Source organism: Thamnophis elegans, chromosome 7 (assembly GCF_009769535.1).
Source record: "Thamnophis elegans isolate rThaEle1 chromosome 7, rThaEle1.pri, whole genome shotgun sequence".
NCBI lineage: Eukaryota > Metazoa > Chordata > Lepidosauria > Squamata > Colubridae > Thamnophis > Thamnophis elegans.
Genome location: NC_045547.1, coordinates 48,202,057 through 48,223,439, shown reverse-complemented (window position 1 = coordinate 48,223,439; position 21,383 = coordinate 48,202,057). Strand labels below are relative to the sequence as shown.

General features: G+C 38.7%; 1 protein-coding gene across 4 annotated transcripts in view; it reads right to left on the bottom strand.

Annotated features, from left to right (window-relative positions):
* The window catches only part of MDM1 (Mdm1 nuclear protein), a 41,064-nt gene that overhangs the window by 4,569 nt on the left and 15,112 nt on the right, over nucleotides 1–21,383 (bottom strand). For 3 of the 4 annotated variants that reach the window (XM_032221006.1, XM_032221008.1, XM_032221009.1), the window contains exons 8-14: nucleotides 21,054–21,092; nucleotides 20,554–20,729; nucleotides 19,493–19,762; nucleotides 17,767–17,891; nucleotides 17,283–17,416; nucleotides 9,816–10,062; nucleotides 9,076–9,144 (exon numbers count right to left, since the gene is read on the bottom strand). In XM_032221006.1, the coding sequence (XP_032076897.1) occupies nucleotides 9,076–9,144; nucleotides 9,816–10,062; nucleotides 17,283–17,416; nucleotides 17,767–17,891; nucleotides 19,493–19,762; nucleotides 20,554–20,729; nucleotides 21,054–21,092 (1,060 nt within the window). The remainder of the gene's footprint in view (nucleotides 1–9,075; nucleotides 9,145–9,815; nucleotides 10,063–17,282; nucleotides 17,417–17,766; nucleotides 17,892–19,492; nucleotides 19,763–20,553; nucleotides 20,730–21,053; nucleotides 21,093–21,383) is intronic. The other variant, XM_032221007.1, reaches the window with a different exon arrangement.

The window sequence follows — 21,383 nt, the reverse complement described above, 5'->3', positions numbered from 1 at the left end:
AATGATCTAGATTTAGGGGATATTTCTATCCAACCCCTGTCAAGGTCAGATCATTTCCTCCTTAGGCTTGACTTCCATACTGCCACCCCTCGCCACAGGGAGGCGGAACCGATTAGATGGTTCCGCCCCAGGTGCCTGATGGACCCTGAAAAATTCCTGATGGAGCTTGGGACTTTTCCTGAATCCCTTGCTCACAGTTCGACCGAAGCCCTAGCGGAAGCCTGGGATAGGGCGGCCACTGGGGCCTTGGACCACGTTGTGCCTTTGCGGCCTCTGACCCAGTGCCGATCCCAGGTAGCTCCGTGTTTTACCGAGGAGCTCCGGGAGATGAAATACTGGAAAAGACACCTAGAGAGTGATTGGAGGGCCAGCCGGTCTGAATCAGACCGAATACTAGTAAGAATTCATATTAAATCCAGTTAGTGGTGATAAAAGTGGCAAAATGGCATTTTTCCGCTCTTATCGCGTCCACAGATAACTGCCCAGCCGCCCTGTTTAGGGTGACCCGCTCCTTACTTAATCAAGGAACTGGGAAGACCCCTTGCAGGGTAGGGCTGAAGAATTTGTTCAGTATCTGCAGGATAAAATTCCTCAGATTCGGACAGGCTTGGACTCTGACTGGGTAGATTCGGGCGAGTCAACGGGGATGAATCTTGTGGAAACTATCTGGGATGAGTTTGATCCTGTGACTCCCAAGGGGATGGACAGGATTATGGGGAGACTCAGTGCTGCCACTTTTGTGATATGGGGCTGGCTCCAGGCAATTACCAACGCTTCATTGAGAGAGGGGTTCTTTCCCACTGCCTTGAAGGAGGCGGTGGTGAGGCTCCTCCTTAAGAAGCCTTCCCTGGACCCAGCCTCTTTAGACAACTATCATCCGGTCTCCAACCTTCGCTTTGTAGCGAAGGTTGTTGAGAACGTGGTAGCACGTCAGCTTCCCCAGTAGCTAGACAAAGCTACCTATCTGGATCCGTTTCAGTCGGGTTTCAGGCCCGGGTACAGCACGGATACGGCATTGGTTGTGTTGGTTGAGGATCTCTGAGGGGCCCAGGACAGGGGTTGTTCCTCTGTCCTGGTCCTATTAGACCTCTCAGCGGCTTTCGATACCATCGATCATGGTATCCTACTGTGACGACTCGGGGGGTTGGGAGTGTCACCATTTTGCAGTGGTTCTCCTCCTACCTGTCAGATCGATCACAGTTCATGTTGACTGGAGGGCAGAAATCGACCCCAAGGCTCCTCACTTGTGGGGTGCCCCTGGGGTCGGTTCTCTCACCCCTCCTGTTCAACATATACATGAAAACCCTGGGCAAGATCATCCGTGGTTTTGGGGTACGGTATCATCAATACACTGATGATACCCAACTTTTCATCTCTACCCCAAACCACCCAAACAATGCCCTCGACATGATGTTCCGATGCCTGGAGGCTGAACGGATCTGGATGGGGACGAACAGGCTCAAGCTCAATCCCTCCAACACTGAGTGGCTGTAGTTCCCGTCATCCCGATTTGTGCATCTTGTATCATCTTTGATGATAGGGGGAGAAATTTTAGCCCCCTCAGAGAGGACCTGCAATCTGGGAATCCTCCTGGATTTGTGGCTTGGTTTAGAAGAACACCTGACAGCCGTGACCAGGGAGGGCCTTTTACCAGGTTCGCCTGGTACGCCAGTTGCGCCCCTTCCTGGATTGGGATGCCCTGTGCACAGTCAGTCACACCCTCGTTCTTTCTCGCCTGGACTACTGTAACACTCTCTACATGGGGCTGCCCTTGAAGAGCACCCGGAGGCTTCAGCTGGTCCAGAATGTGGCTGCGCGGGTTGTCATGGGGGTACCTAGGTGCTCCCATGTTACACCCCTTTTAGGCAGCCTGCACTGGTTGCCGGTTGTGATTCAAGGTGTTAATTATGATTTTTAAAGCGCTCCATGGCTTAGGCCCAAGGTACTTGCAAGACCACCTACTGCCACCGGTAGCCTCCCACCGTCCAGTACGATCCCACAGAGTTGGCCACCTCAGGGTGCCGTTGGCCAGGCAGTGTCAACTGGCAACCCCCAGGGGGAGACCCTTCTCTGTGGGAGCACCTTTCCTTTGGAATGAGCTGCCCCAGGAGCTTTGCATAATTCCCAACCTCCGGTCTTTCCAGTGCACCCTAAAAAGTTGGCTTTTCCAGCAAGTCGGACTGGCCTGAATAAAAATAAAATTAATTTGAAATGTTAATTTTAATTTAATTTTGAAATCTCATTGTAAATGTCTGTTGGTTTTTTTTGGATATTCTATTTAATCTTTCTTTTAATTTTTTTAATATGTGTTTTTATGTTGTACACCGCCTTGAGTCCTTTGGGAGAAGGGCGGCATATAAGTCCAAAAAACCCAAACCTAAACCTATTTAACTCATTTTTTGCATGTCTTTACACAAAGGGATAAAACAGTCCAACCTATCAAAAACAGCACCACAAAAATCAGATTAGGAACACAAGTTGAAATAGGGAAGAAAATGATAAGTGAGCACCTGTCTACCCTTGATGAGTTCAAATCATCAGGACCAGATAGATTATACCCCAGGGTTCTGAAGGAACTGGCAGACGAGATCTCAGAACCACTGAACTATATCTTTCAGAGATCCTGGAGCACCGGGGAACTGCCAGAGGACTGGAAAAGAGCTGATGTGGTTCCCATCTTCAAAAAAGGAGAAAAAAATAGATCCAGGAAACTATAGACCTATCAGCCTGACCCCAATACCAGGGAAGAAAGATAAGCAACAAATTAGCGAACACCTAGAAGTAAACAAAGTAATAACCAAAAGCCAACATGGGTTTGTCAAAAACAGATCATGCCAGACTAATCTTATTGCATTCTTTGACAAAATTAGTAGACCAGAGGAATGCCGTCAATATAGTTTACTTGGATTTCAGTAAGACATTTGATAGGATAGACCATAACCTACTACTAGATGGAGTAGAAGAATGTGGGTTAGACAGCATCTCCACCAGATGGATTCATAACTGGCTGACCAATTGCACTCAACGTGTAGTCCTCAATAGAAATGCATCTACATGGAGGGAAGTTTGCAGTGGAGTACCCCAAGGCTCTGTTTTAGGTCCAGTGTTCTTCAACATTTTCATCAATGATTTGGATGAGGAAAAAAATGGAGAACTCATCAAATTTGTAGATGACACCAAGCTGGCAGGAATAGCCAACACTCCAGAAGACAGGCTTAAGATACAGAAGGATCTTGAGAAATTTGAACATTGGGCACTGTTGTGGCTCGGTAGGAGCCTTTGGAGCTGCTATCAGAAACCTCCTGTGAGTGGTTTCAGGATGCTCACAGGAGAGAATAACAAGCAGCTGTGGCTCGTTAAGGATCTCCTCCTGTGGATAAAAGACTGATGGTGCCACGCCCTAGTTGCAGAAGTCAACGTTCGTTCCGTTCTGTTCTATTCCGTTCCGTTCCTGTTCTAGTCAAGGTTCCCCATTCGTGTTCATGATTCAAAGAAACCAACTTGGAGAAGTGGTTTGCTGTAAGAGTTTGTTTTTGCATTTGCTATTGAACTTTTTGCCAGATAATTTATCTATGTTTATTTTGGACTAGCAGCCAGCAAAATCCGGGACTGATAAAAATATTTCCTTTGAAGTTCTGTTTGGCTGTAGTTTTTGAACGGGCAAGGTGGGGGTCAGAACAGGGCACTATCTAATAAAATGAAATTTAATGGTGAAAAGAGTAAGGTTCTACATTTAGACAAGAAAAACAAAATGCACAGGTACAGTATAGGTGGTACCTTGCTCAATATTAGTAACTGTGAGAGGGATCTTGGAGTCCTAATGGACAACCATTTAAATATGAGCCAGCAGTGTGCAGCACCTGCCAAAAAAGCCAACACAATTCTAGGCTACATAAACAGAGGGATAGAATCAAGATCACATGAAGTGTTAATACCACTTTATAATGCCTTGATAAGGCCACACTTGGAATACTGCATTCAGTTTTGGTCGCCACGATGTAGAAAAGATGTGGAGACTCTAGAAAGAGTGCAGAGAAGAGCAACAAAGATGATTAAGGGACCGGAGACTAAAACATGAAGAACGGTTGCAGGAACTGGGTATGGAACTGGTCTAGTTTAATGAAAAGAAGGACTAGGGGAGACATGATAGTAGTGTTCCAATATCTCAGGGGTTGCCACAAAGAAGAGGGAGTCAAACTATTCTCCAAAGCACCTGAGGGCAGAACAAGAAGCAATGGGTGGAAACTAGTCAAGGAGAGAAGCAACTTAAAACTGAGGAGAAATTTCTTGACAGTTAGAACAATTAATCAGTGGAACAGCTTGCCTCCAGAAGTTGTGAATGCCCCAATACTGGAAGTCTTTAAGAAGATGTTGGATAGCTATTTGTCTGAAACGGTATAAGGTTTCTTGCCTGGGCAGGGGGTTGGACTAGAAGACCTCCAGGTCCCTTCCAACTCTGCTATTGTATTATTATGGTCAAATGAAGGTAGATCTTCTAAGGCATATTATAAAGATTCACCATAAGGACTATGCAAAATAAATGTGTGCATTACAAAGAACCTGACTTCTATGATATTCAAATTCTGAAATCCCTACTGCTAATGATCGATTATTTCGTTATCTTTGCTTTTCTGTTTAGCAAAGGTATAAAAGTAGTCCCTACTTACTGACCATTCATTCAGTGGCCATTCTAAGTTGCAACAGCACTGAATGAGTGATACTTGTAACAAGTTCTTGAAGTTCCAGATGTTCTACGACTTCTGCAGTCAAACGGTAACAATTCAGGCATTTGGTAATCAACTCACACCTAAGATATTTACTGCGCCCCATGATCATCACAAAAAGTCAATGGGCAAGCTGGCAGGGAAAGTGGCAGCCTCCTTCAGCTGGCTTCCCTACAGTAGCACTGACCTGCAGCCTTTTTGCTCTCACAGCCTGCATCAGGCTTTCCTTGGTACTGCCTCCCCGTAGTACTCTTCATACCTGAGCCTCCTGCAGCTTCCTACTTAACAACGCACACATTTTGGGTTTATGACATCAACTAAGACTGCCAGAATTTTTGTTGCTAAGTTAGGCAGTCATGTGATGATGTTACACTTTATGACATCAGTTGTACTATCTGTAATGTTATCATCACAAAAAGTTTAGGAAAATGGCAAGGATTAGATAATGATCTGATAATTCTAAAATGTTTATTTTCAGTAACCTTGCTAAGCAATTTGAACAAGCCCTACGTTTTCAAATCTCAGTTGTTAGGAAGTATGAAGTTGCAGAAGAGCTTTTTCTTTCTTTCAACATACACATTTTGTGCAAATGCATGGATCAGACTCAGGCAAAGTAATATAAAATTTTCCCTTTTCTTATTTAGGGGTGTTACAGTCATAACAATTTGCCCTGTAAGATAAAGTTATGCTTTGCAGTGCAAAAATCAGCAAACGTTGATTTTATTTTTCTGCAAGAAATCATGACTGTACATAAAAATGCCAAGTTACAAAGGAAATTACATTTCAAATACTGTATTTCCTCTTTAGTGGTTAACATGACACAATTTTCTAACCCACCAATAGTTCCAGGTATAAAAATTGTGCCAAATCTTATAAAATAATTTTAGCATCTATGAATATTTTTAAACTCACTGCCACCCATTTTTTATTGCTCTATTTCCAGAAAAGACTAATCTTGCCATTGAGGCACATCAGCAATCTTACACATCAAATAGAGCATATGGTCAAAAGGTCCCCTCTACCTGTCGATCTCCGGATGCGCTTCAAGGTGCTATTGACCACCCATAAAGCCCTACATGGCAGTGGATCTGGATACTTGAGAGACCGCCTTCTGCCAATTACCTCCCTACGGCCTATAAGATCTCATAGGTTAGGCCTCCTCCGCATCCCATCGGCCAGCCAATGCCGGCTGGCAACCACAAGGAGGAGGGCCTTCTCAGTAGCGGCCCCGACCCTTTGGAACGAGCTCCCCGTAGAGATCCGCACCCTCTCCACCGTCCAGGCCTTCCGCATAGCCTTGAAGAACTGGCTCGCCCGTCAGGCCTGGGGATAAGGACCATTGCCCCGCCCGAATGTTGTATGCATGTTGTGTATTATTTTATTATGTGTTGTTGTTTTAGTATTGTATTGTTTTGTATTCCCCTCTCCCTGGTTTCTGTGAGCCGCCCTGAGTCCCCTCAGGGAAAAGGGCGGCCTACAAATAAAATCAATTCTAATTCTAATTCTAATTCTATTGAAATAGTTTTTGAAGGCTTTTAAACTGGAGCAGGATAGCTTCTTCACCCACTTTATATGTTCTTTGTTGCACAATTTCAAAGCTACTGTTCAGCTATTATTTTCTCATTGGTGCCATCTTTATCTTTAAAAATATTCAATAGGATCTTAGCTGATTTACATTCTACTATTTTTATTTTTTCTTATTCCGGTCTTTGTATGGTTATTAGCATAATCGTTTAAGTCACTACAATGCTAAAATCAGTTTAGAGAGCCTCCTTGTGCTCATTTGCTCCATAATTGTTGATGTAAGGATAAATCAAGCCTATTAAACTAGCCATAATAGCTTGCAGACTGCCAGTTAAAATTAATGTCAAACTCCTGGCAGCGGGTCTGTAACTGAAATCCTATATGTGCTGTTTGAGAGTGCCAGTGTGCCCATGGACATTTCTTATTATCAAGTACATGTTCCATCTTTTCATATTTATTAAAATTATTTCAGGTTAAAGAAAACTGGAAGTTAGAATGCTATAAAATAAAGTATAAAGAGTGGTGGATGAGAATTACATTGATCAAGTGCTGTGCCAGCAGAAACAAAGTCTTAGGTGCTGCAGATTGTCAGTGATTTCCTTCTCCAGCACATGGATAAATACACCTGGAAACATCTACCTACCTACCCTCTTTCTCTCTCTCTCTCCCTACCTACGTACTGTATTTCTCTCTCTCTCTCTATCTATCTATCTATCTATCTATCTATCCCTCTATCTACCTACCTACTTTCTCTCTCTCTCCCTACCTACTGTATTTCTCTCTCTCTCTCTCCCTATCTAATGTATTTCTCTGTCTCTTTCTCTCTCTATCCTTCTACTCTCACTCTCTCTCTCTCTCTCCCTCCCTCCCTCCCTCCCTAATGTATTTCTCTATTTCTCTCTTTCTCTATCCCTTTATCTACCTAACTCCTAACTACTCACTCTCCCTACCTACCTACTGTATTTCTCTTTCTCTCTCTCTCTCTCTCTCTCCCCCTCCCTCCCTCCATCTATCAACCTACCTACTTTTTTTTAAAATTTGCCTCTTCAAAACCTTGGTGCGTATTATACTCTGGTGTGTCTTATACTTCGAAATGTACAGTAGTTAAAAAGGTAAAATGTCTTGGAAACTTTCTAACTGCTAAATGTTCTACCATAAAAGAAGACAATTATGCAAAATTATTGCAACAAATACGAAAGGACTTGGAAAATTGTGCTAAATTACAATTATCGCTCATTGGAAGACTTGCAACCATAAAAATGAATATCCTATCAAAAATTTATTTCTATTCCAAACTGTACCAGGAAAAATGTTTTCGTGGAACTAAATAAAATAATTTTAAAATTTATTTGGAGTGGGGGGAGAAGCTAGGATAAAATTAAAATTACTACAGTCTCAAAAGAGGATTTGGCATCCCAGATTGGGAGCTTTACTATCAGGCAGCAGCGGTAACATGGCTCAAAGAATGGATAGTACTTCAAAATAAAAGAATATTGACGATAGAGGGTCATAATTTACAGCTGGGCTGGCATGCTTTTATCTGGGAAGGAAAGAGTAAAGACCATAAATACTTTCAGAAATATGGATGAAAATCAAAAGAAACTTCTACACAAAAATTTCCAGATGGATATCAGCCGTGGAAGCAATTATATACCCCAATGTAATAGATTTGAATAGGATATTGACATATAAGGAGTTATTGGATGGGCAAGGAAAATTTAAAACAAATCAGGAGTTAAAATTACAGGGAATTGAATTAGGCTGGTGGCTATACCTACAAATTCAAACAAGATACAAAAAGGACTTAGAACAGTACGGATTTCAAAACGAACAACAAGAACTGGACAAAATTCTTGAAGGAATTTTGGAACAGAAGGAACAGGAATAGAAGAAAAAATGATTACAAAAACATACAATTATATCTTAAAATTCAAAATGGAGGAGGAAACCATGAAGGAAACAATGATAATTTGGGATAAAAACTTCAAGTATAATATTGAATTGGAGCATTGGGAAAAAGTATGGGGAAAAATTATAAATTGACAATGTCGGCATCCTATAAGGAAAACATTTACAAAATGTTTTATAGGTGGCATTTACCCCCAGTGAGATTGGCTTAAATGTTCCCAAATAGATCTCCAAACTGTTGGAAATGTAACCACCAACAGGGGACCTTCTATCATATGTGGTGGACGTGTCCGAAAGCCAAAGAATTCTGGACTAAAATTCAAAAATGGTTAGAAGAAATAATAGAACAAAATAATTGGCATGAACTCTGAGCTATTTCTTCTAGGAATAATAAAAAAATATTAGTAAGGATATCCAGTATTTAATGCTTCATATAATCACTGCTGCCAGAATTTCATATGCCCAAAGTTGGAAACTAAAAATCATTCCATCAAATGCAGAAACCATAAAAAAAGGTGTTTGAATGCTCAGAAATGAACAAACTAACGATGGAACTAAGAGATAGAGAGGAAACAGAGTACTACAAGATATGGAACAGGTGATATAACTGGCTTGAAAAGAGATGTAAAATCAATGCATAAGAAACACATAGCAAACAGAATGAAAACAGATGGCATATATTTAGAAAGCAATAGAGATGGAAATATTGTATATAGATGAATATATTGCAAAAATGAGAAAGTATGAAACAAAGAAGAATATGTATAAAATAATAGAATGGAAAATGGAAAACCTGAAATTAGAAAAAAGAAATACCAATAACAGAAAGCTGTAAAAGTGTAATTGTGAATTAAAGTTTGGAAAATGTCAAATAAAAAAAATTAAAATACAAAAAAAAATCTGAAATTTATTAACCAACCTTCATCATGATAGTTTCGCTCCTGAAGAGGTAACTGTAACCAGCTCCTTTTAGGGCTTGCAATATTGCCTATTAGAAAAAGTATAATTTACTGCATTATATCAATTCAGAAATATGTTATTTTGTAAGAGGAAATGAAATCAAAATGTTATCTAAATTGGAATGCGCTTTTTATAGCAAATTTTGATTCAATGTTATACTATATATATATATATATATATATATATATATATATATATATATATATATATATATATATATATATATATATATATATTATAGCATATAGGAATGACAGAATAATATACAGTATATTTTCAGAATAAGTTGTTTAAAGAACAACCTATTGTCAACTATTTAGTAAAAAAACAGTTATGAAATCACTCCAAAACAGATCCAGTTTGGATCATACCTTGATATGCCACATATTTCCTAAACCTGCTCTAAGGTTTGCTCTAAGATTTATTAAAGTTCAGCACAACTGGAAGACACTAAACTGAGCAAACAAGTCAACATAGCTGCAAGCATTTATCTCAATCTAAAACCAACAGTAAGTAACTTTCTGACTAAGTAAGTTATATTCTTCTTTTGACCATTATTCTTCAAAGCATAATCACACTATCAAGTTCTGTTTGATACAAACCTATATTTGAGTATTGGTTACTGTTATTAAAACAAAATATTAAAGTTATTTTAAATAGATAGGTCAATCTATATAAAGATGTATGATGCAAACTAACCATTATGCTGAAACTCTGGATCCCGGAGACTTCCTTGAATGCGACACAATGGACTCCAATAGGGTACAGTAGAACCCTTAGCCAGCTTTGTTTCTGAAACTGTAGGCATCTGCTCGGAATGCATTAATGTTTCATGGTTTCTTGTACCAGAAGCATCTTGATTGGAGTACTGATCCATTCGTAGAGGCAAAGGGTCCAAAGTTTTCAGCCCGGCAGCTGAAGAATTAATCACAGTTTTTTCTTCATCCTAAAATGCCAAAACAAATGTTCTCATTGTAAATAATTATCTTATTTGCTATGATCCCTAATGTTGTTTACAAAAAACCCCAAAGGTTTTTTAAAACCCTGTAGTAATAACCAGTATTTAAACAAGTGAAAATAGTTTAAAGTCATTAAATGAAAGCAATCAGCCATGCTTCTGTTTTGTATGTCTTATCAGTAACTCAAAGATATGTGCAAAACTTTTTTTAATTCTAAGTGTTTCGAACATGAAATACCTCATCCCAAATTTGAAATGTTTGAAGCTAAAAATACTCAATTTCAAATTCAAAATGGTTTGATCTGAATTTGAAATATCTATTCTAATTTTAGCAAAAGCTTTTCAAGCTTTGAGACAACCACATTTTGTTCTCAAACAGCTATTTTGAAAACTTCAATCATAAAAACAGCATTAGAGTACGGTAAGGTTGAAATAAATTACTTCCAAATTTGAAATAAAGGCATTCACAAGACATTGTAAATCTGGAAAGTTTTCCAATCTCTAATACCACTTGTTAAAAAGCTTTGTTATTTCATCTATTTACTATAAGGTGCCTTACAACAACTGCTTTCTTATGTTGAGATTTCAAAAATCTTGCATGTAGTTGTGTGCTATAATTTATATAGTAAATAAATATATAATTATATTACATATAATTTTTCAGTGTATGAATATGTAATTACTAGCTCCAATTCTACCCAATTACCTTAAAAAATTATGGATCTTGCAATGAGTATCCATGCAGTAAACCCAGCAGACAGAACTTAGTTTGCTGAAGACAGCTTGCCAGGACTGGCTGGAGAGAAGGCACTAGGACAGAACAGGTGGATGAAACCTATATTCTGATGTTGATGCGAAGAATGTTGATGCCTGCAGATGTTCTGACCTCCCCTCAGCCCACACCAAAGGACTCCGAGCCAAAGATACTTTATGGAATTTATTCACAGACAGACAAGTCCTTGGCAGCAAACCAGCACAGACAGGCCTTGGCAGCAATCCAGCACAGATAAGCCTTAGCAGCAATCTAGCACAGACAAGCCTTGGCAGCAATCCAGCCTGCCAAGCTAACACCACAGTTCTCCAACATTAGTTAATGCGTTGACTTCTGCAAAAGGGGTGTGTGCACAAGCATTCCTTTTATAGTCTGGAGAAGAGCCTAATTACCACCAGCTGAGTGCAATTACCTCCTGTAACTGCGTAACTGTTCTTTATGCCTATTAGCTCTCTGGTGCTGGGCATCTAGGAACAACTCCCTTGGCTCCTCCCCACTGCTGATGTCCGGATCACACTCACTTGTCTCCTCCCCACTGGTCCAAGGCTCAGGCGCCTCCTGGTGGCCAACCAGCCTCTCTGCGCCCTGCTCGGAGTCGGAACCCTGTCCAGGGTCCTCCACATCCTCCAAAGCCGTCTCATAGGGCCCCTCACTGTCGGAGTCTGGTGGCAGCTCCAACGGCTCCTGCTGGGCCACAACAGCAGAGTATGGAGATCACAGTGGCCTAGGATTCCATCCCACTGCCTCCACCCTCCCTTTGGCAGATGAAGCTACATTGCCCTGCTGCAATTGCTGCATATGTCCCAGATCTGTGCGCTCACCAACCGCTTTGAAATCCAGACCAGCAATAGAAAAAGAGACAACGAAAGTTAGGGAAGAGAGGGGAGGGCGGAAAGGCACAGATGGAGAAGAGATAGGCTGGTGGGAGAATAGGCATCAGAGCAGTATAATGTGACCATGGGATGCTGCAACTGGTTATACATGCAGGCCAGTTGCAAGTGCCCAAATTTTGATCATGTGACCAGGGGGGGCACTGCAACAGCCAGAACCTCGAGGGCCAGTCGTAATTACCTTTCATTCAGCACCATTGCAACTTTGAACGGTCACTGAACAAATAGTCTTAACCAAGGACTACCTGTAATCTCCAAACAGAATGAAAAAGGTAACTCAAGCAAAAAGGACATGAAAACCTCTTAAAACAAAGTGAAAAGAATGATGCTCATTGGAAAAACAAATAAGGATGCTTAGTAGAATTATGAAGTTAAAGAAATTTTGCATGAGAATAAAATGCATATAAAAGAATTGGTCCTTCAAAAAATAAGCATAAGATAAAGATATTACATAATGTGCACACAGACCAAAATTAGTTGCAAAGAATGTAATCAAAGAACAATTAAAGTTTAAAAAGACATTAAAATGTAGAGATATTTTTAAAAACTGTTTAGGAGGCTATGAAAAGGACTAAAGGATCCTCCAGTAACAGGACTGAGTTAATAATAAGTTAGAAAAAGCATGCTAAGCATGGCTTTTTGAATTATTTACAGCTCCTTTACCAGAAATGACACAGAAACTGTGTTTTCTTCTATGTAATTAAATACAGTATTGCTCTGTGTGTCAGATTTCTCCTCCTCATGGTCCACTGTGAGTCATTGATTAGAAGCAGAATGGAGGGGTCAGCAGTTTTCTCCTACAGTTATATATTGGAGACATTTTCCTGCAGCATTTTTTTCATCAGCTGCAAGGGTTTTTTTTCTTAATTTTAATATTTTTTTTGCCACCACCTCCATTTATACCAAATTTCGTTCTTTTCTACTCAGTTTTAGACAGTTATTTTGCTGCAGAAGTACATTGTCTCCCTGGATGATTTATCAATAAAGACATAAAGTATAAATGTACAAATGCTTGTAGTGATGTTACAGGAATTTTGTTCGGGAATGTGAAAATCCATGTACTTTTTGATAGAGATGATTCCATGTTGTTAATTGAGAACCTGAATGATTTATTCAGTATGTTGTATAACACAACAAGTTTACATTTGAAAAGTAATTTATCAAGATAATTAGCACAGAAAATAGAGCCAATAAGTGCAAGTGATAAATGATAAAACCAAGCTGTGGATCAATTTATGTAAGTTGGAAAAATATTTACTAAGAATGGGAATATTGATAAATGGAAATATTTGGAAATGTGGTTAAAAAGTGTGTATATTGCAAAGAATAAAAAGAATATATAAAAAGAAACAAAATCAACTGTGATTTTATGGTGCTGCCCATATTGTTATACTGAACTGACAAGTATATATCTATTGATGGTATGGATATATGTTCCTGGTTATAACCAATACAAAATGTTTGTTTAGGCAGTTTGGTCATAAAGAGAAAGTAAATGTCTCTCAAATTATACAACCAATATGTGGAAGAAGAATAAATAGATTAACAGCCAGGGTAAAATTCAGAAGGTCATAGTTGCAAAGAGTGAAATTGTCAAAATGAAAGAGGTGAGATATTGAAGAATAAAAGCCAAAACATAAATTTTTTTGTATTAAATGTTTTATTCATTTTCATTTTCAATTTTGTACATTCACTTATATACGGGATATTTGCAATAATAATAATATAATAGTAAGAAAAGAAAAAAAAAAACCCCAACCTAAACACAACTCATAAACCCAACCTATCGCTTTCATACACCCCTTCTTCTCCCCCTCCAACTTTCCTTTCTCCCTCCAACGATCACCCCTCCTACTTCCCTTTCCCCTCCTATCTTCCTTTCTCGCCTTCCTCACCCTCCTTCCCCTCTCATCCTCCTTACATTCCCCTCTTCCTCCCTCCTTACTTCTCCCTCTTCCTTTCCTCTACTTCTCACTATGGTGCATTTCTCTATTCCTTACGCCAAAAAGAAAAAAGAAAGGAAAAAAGCAATAAGAAAAAAAAAGAGAAAAATAAAAAGAAAAGATAAGGAACAACAGTATACAAGTGTATTCTTCTTATTCTATATATTGAAACTATATCTCCACCCACCCACCCCCAATGAACCCCCCTCCCTAACCCCCTCCGACTTCCCAGGTCACACACCCGGCACAGTTCAGTACCATTCACCTTCAAAATATCTTATTAACAATAATAATGAAAATAAAATAAAAAGAACACTCCGAAAAAGAAAAAAAACAAAAACAAAAAAGTAAATAAAAAAAAAATTGAAAAATCTTTTGCATTATGCTCAGCCTCCCATCATTCTTAAAATTTAAACAGTGTAAATCATTCCATTTATATTTTGTCCTCGTCCCTTACTTCTTTGATATTTACCCCCTTCTTCCTGTAGACTCTCCAGATAGCCTTTCTTAGTGGTTTAGTGGTTTATTAGCATTTGTAGGCCGCCCTTTTCCCTGAGGGGACTCAGGGCGGCTCACAGAAAACCAGGGAGAGGGGAATACAATATTAAGACAACAACATATAATAAAAATAGTAAGCAACATTCATTCATCATTCGGGCGGGGTAGCAATTCTTATCCCCAGGCCTGACGGGCGAGCCAGTTCTTCAAGGCTATGCGGAAGGCCTGGACGGTGGAGAGGGTACGAATCTCCACGGGGAGCTCGTTCCAAAGGGTCTTTCTTAACCTTATATTCAAATATTAGTTTATACAAAAATCGATTTATCTTCAAATACAGAGCAGTCTAATCATACTTTCGCTACTCATCTTCCTACCCTTCGTTTCTCATCTCCATTCCTCCCAAGCCCAAATTCCATAAGATTAGGATCTCGCTCTTCACTTTAAAATCCTGAGCTTTTTATATTATACTTCAAGCATGTAAATCCGTAAAATATGTGCCCAAAATCCACACCACTTCATTCAATCCCAAGATCCCTTCATCGATATCCCGCTCCACCTTCCCTTCTGCCCCACTCCTCCCGACTCCATTCATCCCAAACCGCATTTCAAATAAATCTTAGTCCCCGCTTTCCTCACAGAAAACAATTCATGCGCAGTTTGGATTGAAATTCAAATAAGTCTTGTAAAAGTCCCGTATAATATCTGTCTAGAATAAGCAATGCTTCTTTCCATTCCTCATCAGTACACAGCTTTACCATTTCATACCAAACAGAAATCCTAAAGTTTTAATCAGTCCAAAAGCTTAGAAAGTATTTTAAAGACGTCGCTGGGTCTATATTCTTTACTCTTCTGCCCTTCCGGAAAGAAAAGGCAACCCTCTGCCTTATAACCACGTGTCCCGCTGCTTTGAAAATATGACTGAATCCTCAGTTTCCGCTCTTCTGCCTCTCCAGTAGGGGGAGAACAACTCCCTCCTTCTTGTAACCAAGTGACTTGCTGCTTATCTTTCCTTCACCTTGTCCTTCCGCGTTTCCAAGTGAGTCAGGAAGCCCCGCCTTCAGAGTTTTATAATAAAAGTCCCGAGCTTCCGAAACAGAATTAATACGAAATCTTTGATTTTCAAATGTAACTGTGATTCCAACTGGAGCTTCCCATTTATACTTTATTTGACGATTTCTAAGTTCTTGGGTTAAAAAAGTATAACCTCTCCTTGCTTGCAGCATCTGGAGCGGGATCTCTTTAAAGACGAACAAATCATGGCCATCTATTCGGAGCCTGTTATTGTAAAATTTTTGAGTAATCGCATTTCTGGATTCTCTTGTGAAAAAGTATATAATTATGTCTCTTGGAAGCTGTCGTTGCTCTGCTACACGCGAATTCTGGCGATAGATTTTTCGAATATTCCAATCAAAATTGAGTCCCGGACCTCCCACCGCTTGGCTGAAAGCTTCTACAAACGTCTGTTTCAAGTTCTCTCCTTTCTTTTCGGGCAGTCCTCTAACTCTTATTGCAGACGCCTTTCTGTTATAATTTATCATTGTAAGTTGTGTTTGAGTATCTGTAATCTCTTGTTGTAATGCTTGGATATTAGAAGTCAAATTAAAATTAGCCCCCTCCAAAGTTTCCAATTTCGTCTCCATTTCTTCAATATAATCTGTTAAAGTAGACGTGACTTCAAACATTCACATTTATCTGGGCAATTTTGGTCTGTATTTTATCGCATAAATCCAACACAAATTCTTTAATTTCTTTTCTAAAGTCATTAATTATTTGAAAGAGAAGCTCCTGTGTCAAAGAATCTCCAGTAGATGGCGTAGGAGACAAAGGCAGCGATTTGGTAACAAGTTCTTTAAGCACAAGGGGGGAGGATTTTTTTGCCTGTTTAGACCTGGGAGACATTATAGATAAAATCTGAGAATAGACAGATAAACAGTGTCTTCAGCTGGTCAGTTCTCCATAAATTATTTGTAGAATTTGCTCATTAATGAGTAGCATTCTCCGGGGAAATAAAGCCAGTTAATTACGTCTTCAATCACCAACACAGTAAAAACGCCATTTTGTATCCCAATTGCGCAGAGAAGTTCAAAGGAAGAACAAGGCTGGTGTTTAGATAGTTAAAAAAAAAAACACATCACAGAAGTGAGACCCGCTCGTATTATCTTAAAAACAATTTATCATTGTCCTGAGTGTGGGAGTCGGCTGTCTAGGGCTGCAAAAAGGCAGCTGCGAAGAACTGGCTGGAGATAAGAGCTCAGTTACGCTGGGTCTATTCTCTGTTCGCAGCCCCCCCCAAAAAAGGAAAAGGGCTGTGAACTACGAATAAATCCTAACACCTGAGCTTCTGCCTGTCCCTTTCTGCCAGAAAGGGATGATATCTATTGATCTTAATTAGATATACAGACCAGTACTCTAAGAGGGGCTCCGTTGAGCTCCTCGGCGACAGGCTCCTCCCACAGGAAGTCCCGCCAAAACATAAATTGATACAAAAGTCTGAGAAAAGCAAGAATGGTTTGCCAAGATTAAAAAAACAAGAGTTATGATAAAAGATATTGGAGTAAACGTACAAATTATTCTTTTACATATCACAAATTCTAATCAATTAAGTCAAATTTAAAACAGGAAATAAACTATTATAGATTTCATTATAGCCATATATAATTTCCCCAGTGCTACGGTAATCCTTGACTTACAACTTGGCATTTAATAACAGTTAGGAGTTATGATGGCCTTGGAAAGGTGCTCCATAAAGCACAACCAACCAATATCCCTACAGTGGTCTCAACTGCATTTTAGGCACTTGGCAACCAGCTCACATTAACAACTGGTTGCAGCATCTTACAATCACAAAACTGAAATGTGCTACCTTTTTTGTCAGTTTGTGGCAAAAAAAAACCACTTATTGAGTGATTCACTTAATGACTGCCATAAAATCTATGGTAAAATCAGGTCATCATATAGGTGCTTTGACTTACAATCATTGTCAAGAACTACCTGTACTACTTTACAGTTTCTTATTTGACAAAATTATAATTTCCTTTGTAAAAATATATTTTATAGCAAGCAAAAAAGACATTACAAATATTTCTTACAGCAATTATACCTTACCCTGTAAGTTTTTCCTACTATTTGTTCTCTTGAAACTTGACTATTTGCCAGAGACTGCTTTTCTGAAGATTCCTTTTCTATTTGCAGGAAGGATGAATTCTTCCCTTTCTGAGGAAATACTAAAACAGCACCTCCTAAAATAAAAATGAACAATATGGTTGCTAACCGTGGCTATTATATTATCTCTAATTTCTGAGAGACTATACCACTTGCATATACAGTAGATGTATAGAAATCTAAAAGGGAAGCTACTAAATCATATTCTGCTTGTAGACTTCCCAGGAGCACCTCGGTAGTCACTGCTGAGTGTAAAAAAGATAACTTTGACTTCCTTATTTTGTACATTAACATTGGAGAATGGCTTTAATCAATTCATCATCACAATTTATGCTGTTATTAAAATTAATTTAACATAAAATGAATTCTTAGGGTGGATGTTAATTTATATTTTGGGAAGTTAAATAAAAACTACCAGTCTTTTTACCTGCAGCTGGAGTTGTCAGATCATGATGTGTTCTTTGGATTCCACCAAGCGTTCTAAGTTGTGGAGTTGGAAGCCTACCATGTGTTCTTAAAGATTCTGAAGAATCTGCCCTGCCTCCTGAAGAACTTACATTTTCCAAGGCAAAATAAATAAAAATGTGACAAAATATAATTATCCAATGAAGAATTATTTACAATCCAGAGTCAGCATTAGAAGTTCTAAGTTTTGAATTATTTGAGTCATAAACAAGACACCACAACAGAGCTTCCAAGTTATTATTCCCAATCTCTGAATTGTTTTTTTTGAATTTGTAATTGTTGTTGAAGATTATTTGGGATTTTGTTATAAAATCTAGAGTAAATTTTGTCTTTCAATCAACATAATTACACATCAATTTTTAATAACTGGTCTTGTCATTTTTTAAACCCTTTCTTCTTTGTTACATTTGAAGAATACAACTGCAATCATTTTTTTACACTGTTACTTTACTGTCCTACAAATGCTTATTAAATGTTATCCCAGACAATAATTTTCAAATTATACATTTATCTTAATATCTATGAAATAATGATTATGCATTTTTTCTTCATATGTTTAAACAGATGTTACTTTAAAAAAAACATTGGATTAAGTTAGTGAATCATCTTTAATTTTGGTAAGTCATTATTTATAGCTGCATTCAAATCAGAAAGATTGCTTTATCAAGCTTTGAAAATCAGAATTAGAACTGACAATATGTGATTGGGTGCTATTTGAAAATTTTCTTAAGGTATATTACCTGTTAGAATTTGTATACACAAATTCTAGCTTAAGTTATTTACCATAATACATCTAATCTTATTTGCATCAATGCATCAGAACTCCCCATTAATTATGAAATTAACATTGGTCTAGCTACCGTGTTTCCCCAAAAATAAGACCTACCCTGAAAATAAGCCTTAACCTGATTGTTTAGTAAGCCATGCCCCAAAAAAAGCTCTAATGAAAGGAGTGGGCGTGGTCAGCACAGGAGGCAGTGAGCGCTCACAAGCTGACGATGTCTGGCAGCAGTAGCAGCAGCCCACACAGCACAGGTGAACTGGTTCTCTTTCCAAGCAGCAGGCGGAGGCAGAGACGGGATGGGGCATGTGATCTGGATGCACTATGCAGGCCATGGGAAAGTTGAGAGTCGGTGGACCAGAGCAGGCAGCCAACCACGGGAGGCTCCTCTTCACACTTCTCAACTTGCTTGCAGCCCACGTAGCATGTCGGGATCGCCTACCTTTCACTCTGCACCTCTGACTCTGCCTGCTGCCAGTGCTGCTGCACAAAGATGAGCCTCCCACGGCCGGCCACCTGCTCTGGCCCACCAATTCTTAACTTTCCTGCAGCCTGCGCAGCATGTCCAAATCGCCTGCCTCCCCTCCCCATCTGCTGCTTGGGCAGGGGAACAAGTCACCGGCACTGTGTAGGCTGCACAGCCGAAGTGCATCAACCAAGGGACCGTCTGCAGCTGCTGTTGGAAACCGTCAGTCCCCACACGGTTACCACCTCTTGTGTGTGCCAGGGGATGATGCACCTAGCCGAGCTGATCACCCTGAAAGCGTTTTCCCCAAAAATAAGCCCTAGCACTTATTTTGAAGCCCCCCAATATGACTGAGTCTTATTTTTGGGGAAATATGGGTAAGAGATGTTTAATCATAGCACCATAACTCCAAACAGAAAAAATAATATTTCAAATATTTACTTTTGATTGTTTATACTGGCATCGTTAACATTTCCCCCCATTTCTTTAACTTCAGCAATTTCTTGCTTATTTTCTTCTTCTTTGCATTCTCTTAATATAGGCGACATATTTTCTTGTTGCTCATCATCATGTGATTCATCCCAAACTAAACGCCGCTTGACAGGAATAGTAGAAGCATCTGATACACCTAAATTCCCAACATTATATTGTTGCAACTGTGCAGGTTGTGCCAATATTTTAGGTCCTGAAGATAGTTTGTTTTCAGGGATCCTAAATATAGAATAACAATTTATTAAATGTAAAATTTAGTAGCCATTTATATATTGTAAGAAATATTTGGGACCTTCCTCAATGATATGACTAATGATAATTATATCAACTTAAATACATTTATGTTCCAATTATACTCATCTGCAAATTTAGTAATCAAGCAATCCAAATGAGGAGGACCTAAGAATTATACAACTACCGGTAGCTCTCTGTGACAGTAGAGGCTTGAATTGAAAATCAAGAATAGGTCTCCATGTCACATGGAAACCAGATTTTCAAAGAAGTTTTGCAATATATGCTAGCAATCTGCTAAATAAAGGAGAAGGGGAAATTACTGTGAATAATTACTGGGAAATTATTATACTAAGCAATACTGTGCTTGACAATCTTTGTTAATATCTAAAATCTCTTTGAATTCTCTGTATACATACTGTATATGTAAATGCACACATAAATACAGTGCTCAAGGACCTTCTCTATTTTACATATTCTTAATCAAATTTACTTGTGAAAGAAATGTGCAAAAGTCAAGAAATATTTAATAATATACTCATATTGTGGCTAAAATGTTTTTGGATGTAGCCTGAATCTTAATGATTTCATGGATATATTAATGCAGTAAATGGTTGATATACCATCTCTTTCTTTCAAGATACCTTTTAAAAAAATTTCGCTAAGGTATTGTCTGGAGGTTTTCCAACTAAATATTAACCAGGCCCAGCCCTGTTTAATTTTCTATACCAAAATACCACATTTTTAAAACACAATCTTCTTCCATGTCTAATTTTTACCCTGCTAAGTCAAGTGCTCTGATATTGTTGCTCATGGTTTCTTCCACAGTGGATTCAGAGGACAAATCCCAGAATCTATTATTATCTGACAGGATTTGATTTAAATGATCTCTGGAAAAGTGGGTTCCTTGTATCCTCTTCTTATAAGCTTCTGCTTTCTCTCGAAGTTCTTTCACCTGGATATGAAGATTTCACACTGTTATTGATGGAAGGTGGGTTTTTTGTCAATTCTGTTGGCTAATTAACAGCCACCAACAGCACAGAACAGCATGTCACAGACACTGCACAAACATTGCAGCACAAATATCAAAGGAAAAGATATTTTTAAAGAATGCTTCTTTTAAGCAGTCATGCCAAAGATCACTGGTCAGTAAAGCATCACTTATTCAGCAAGCATCAAAAGGACTCCAACTATGCATATGCTTAATATAACAATAGTTTTTTTACGATTCATAAATTTTATAATTTCTCCAAACATAAAAAACTTAGACATGACCAACCTCCACATACCACATGGTATTTAGAGTGTTTTGAGAACCCTGAGGAGAGGAATACAAAAATAAACAATATTTATTACTAATTTTGTATTAATATTACAAATGTACTTCAAAAAATAAAATGATTTCTTCTATTCTTCTATGACTATGCTATTCTCCTGCCTCCTAGAGTTCACACTACAGAAGTGTAATTTAACTTCCTTAAAAACACAGCATATCTAATGAACAGTATTACTCCAATCCACAAGATTGAATAAATACTTGACAATTGTAAAATGATATAAAATCATTGTAAAATGATTTTCTGAACTGATAATGAACAGCAACAACTGA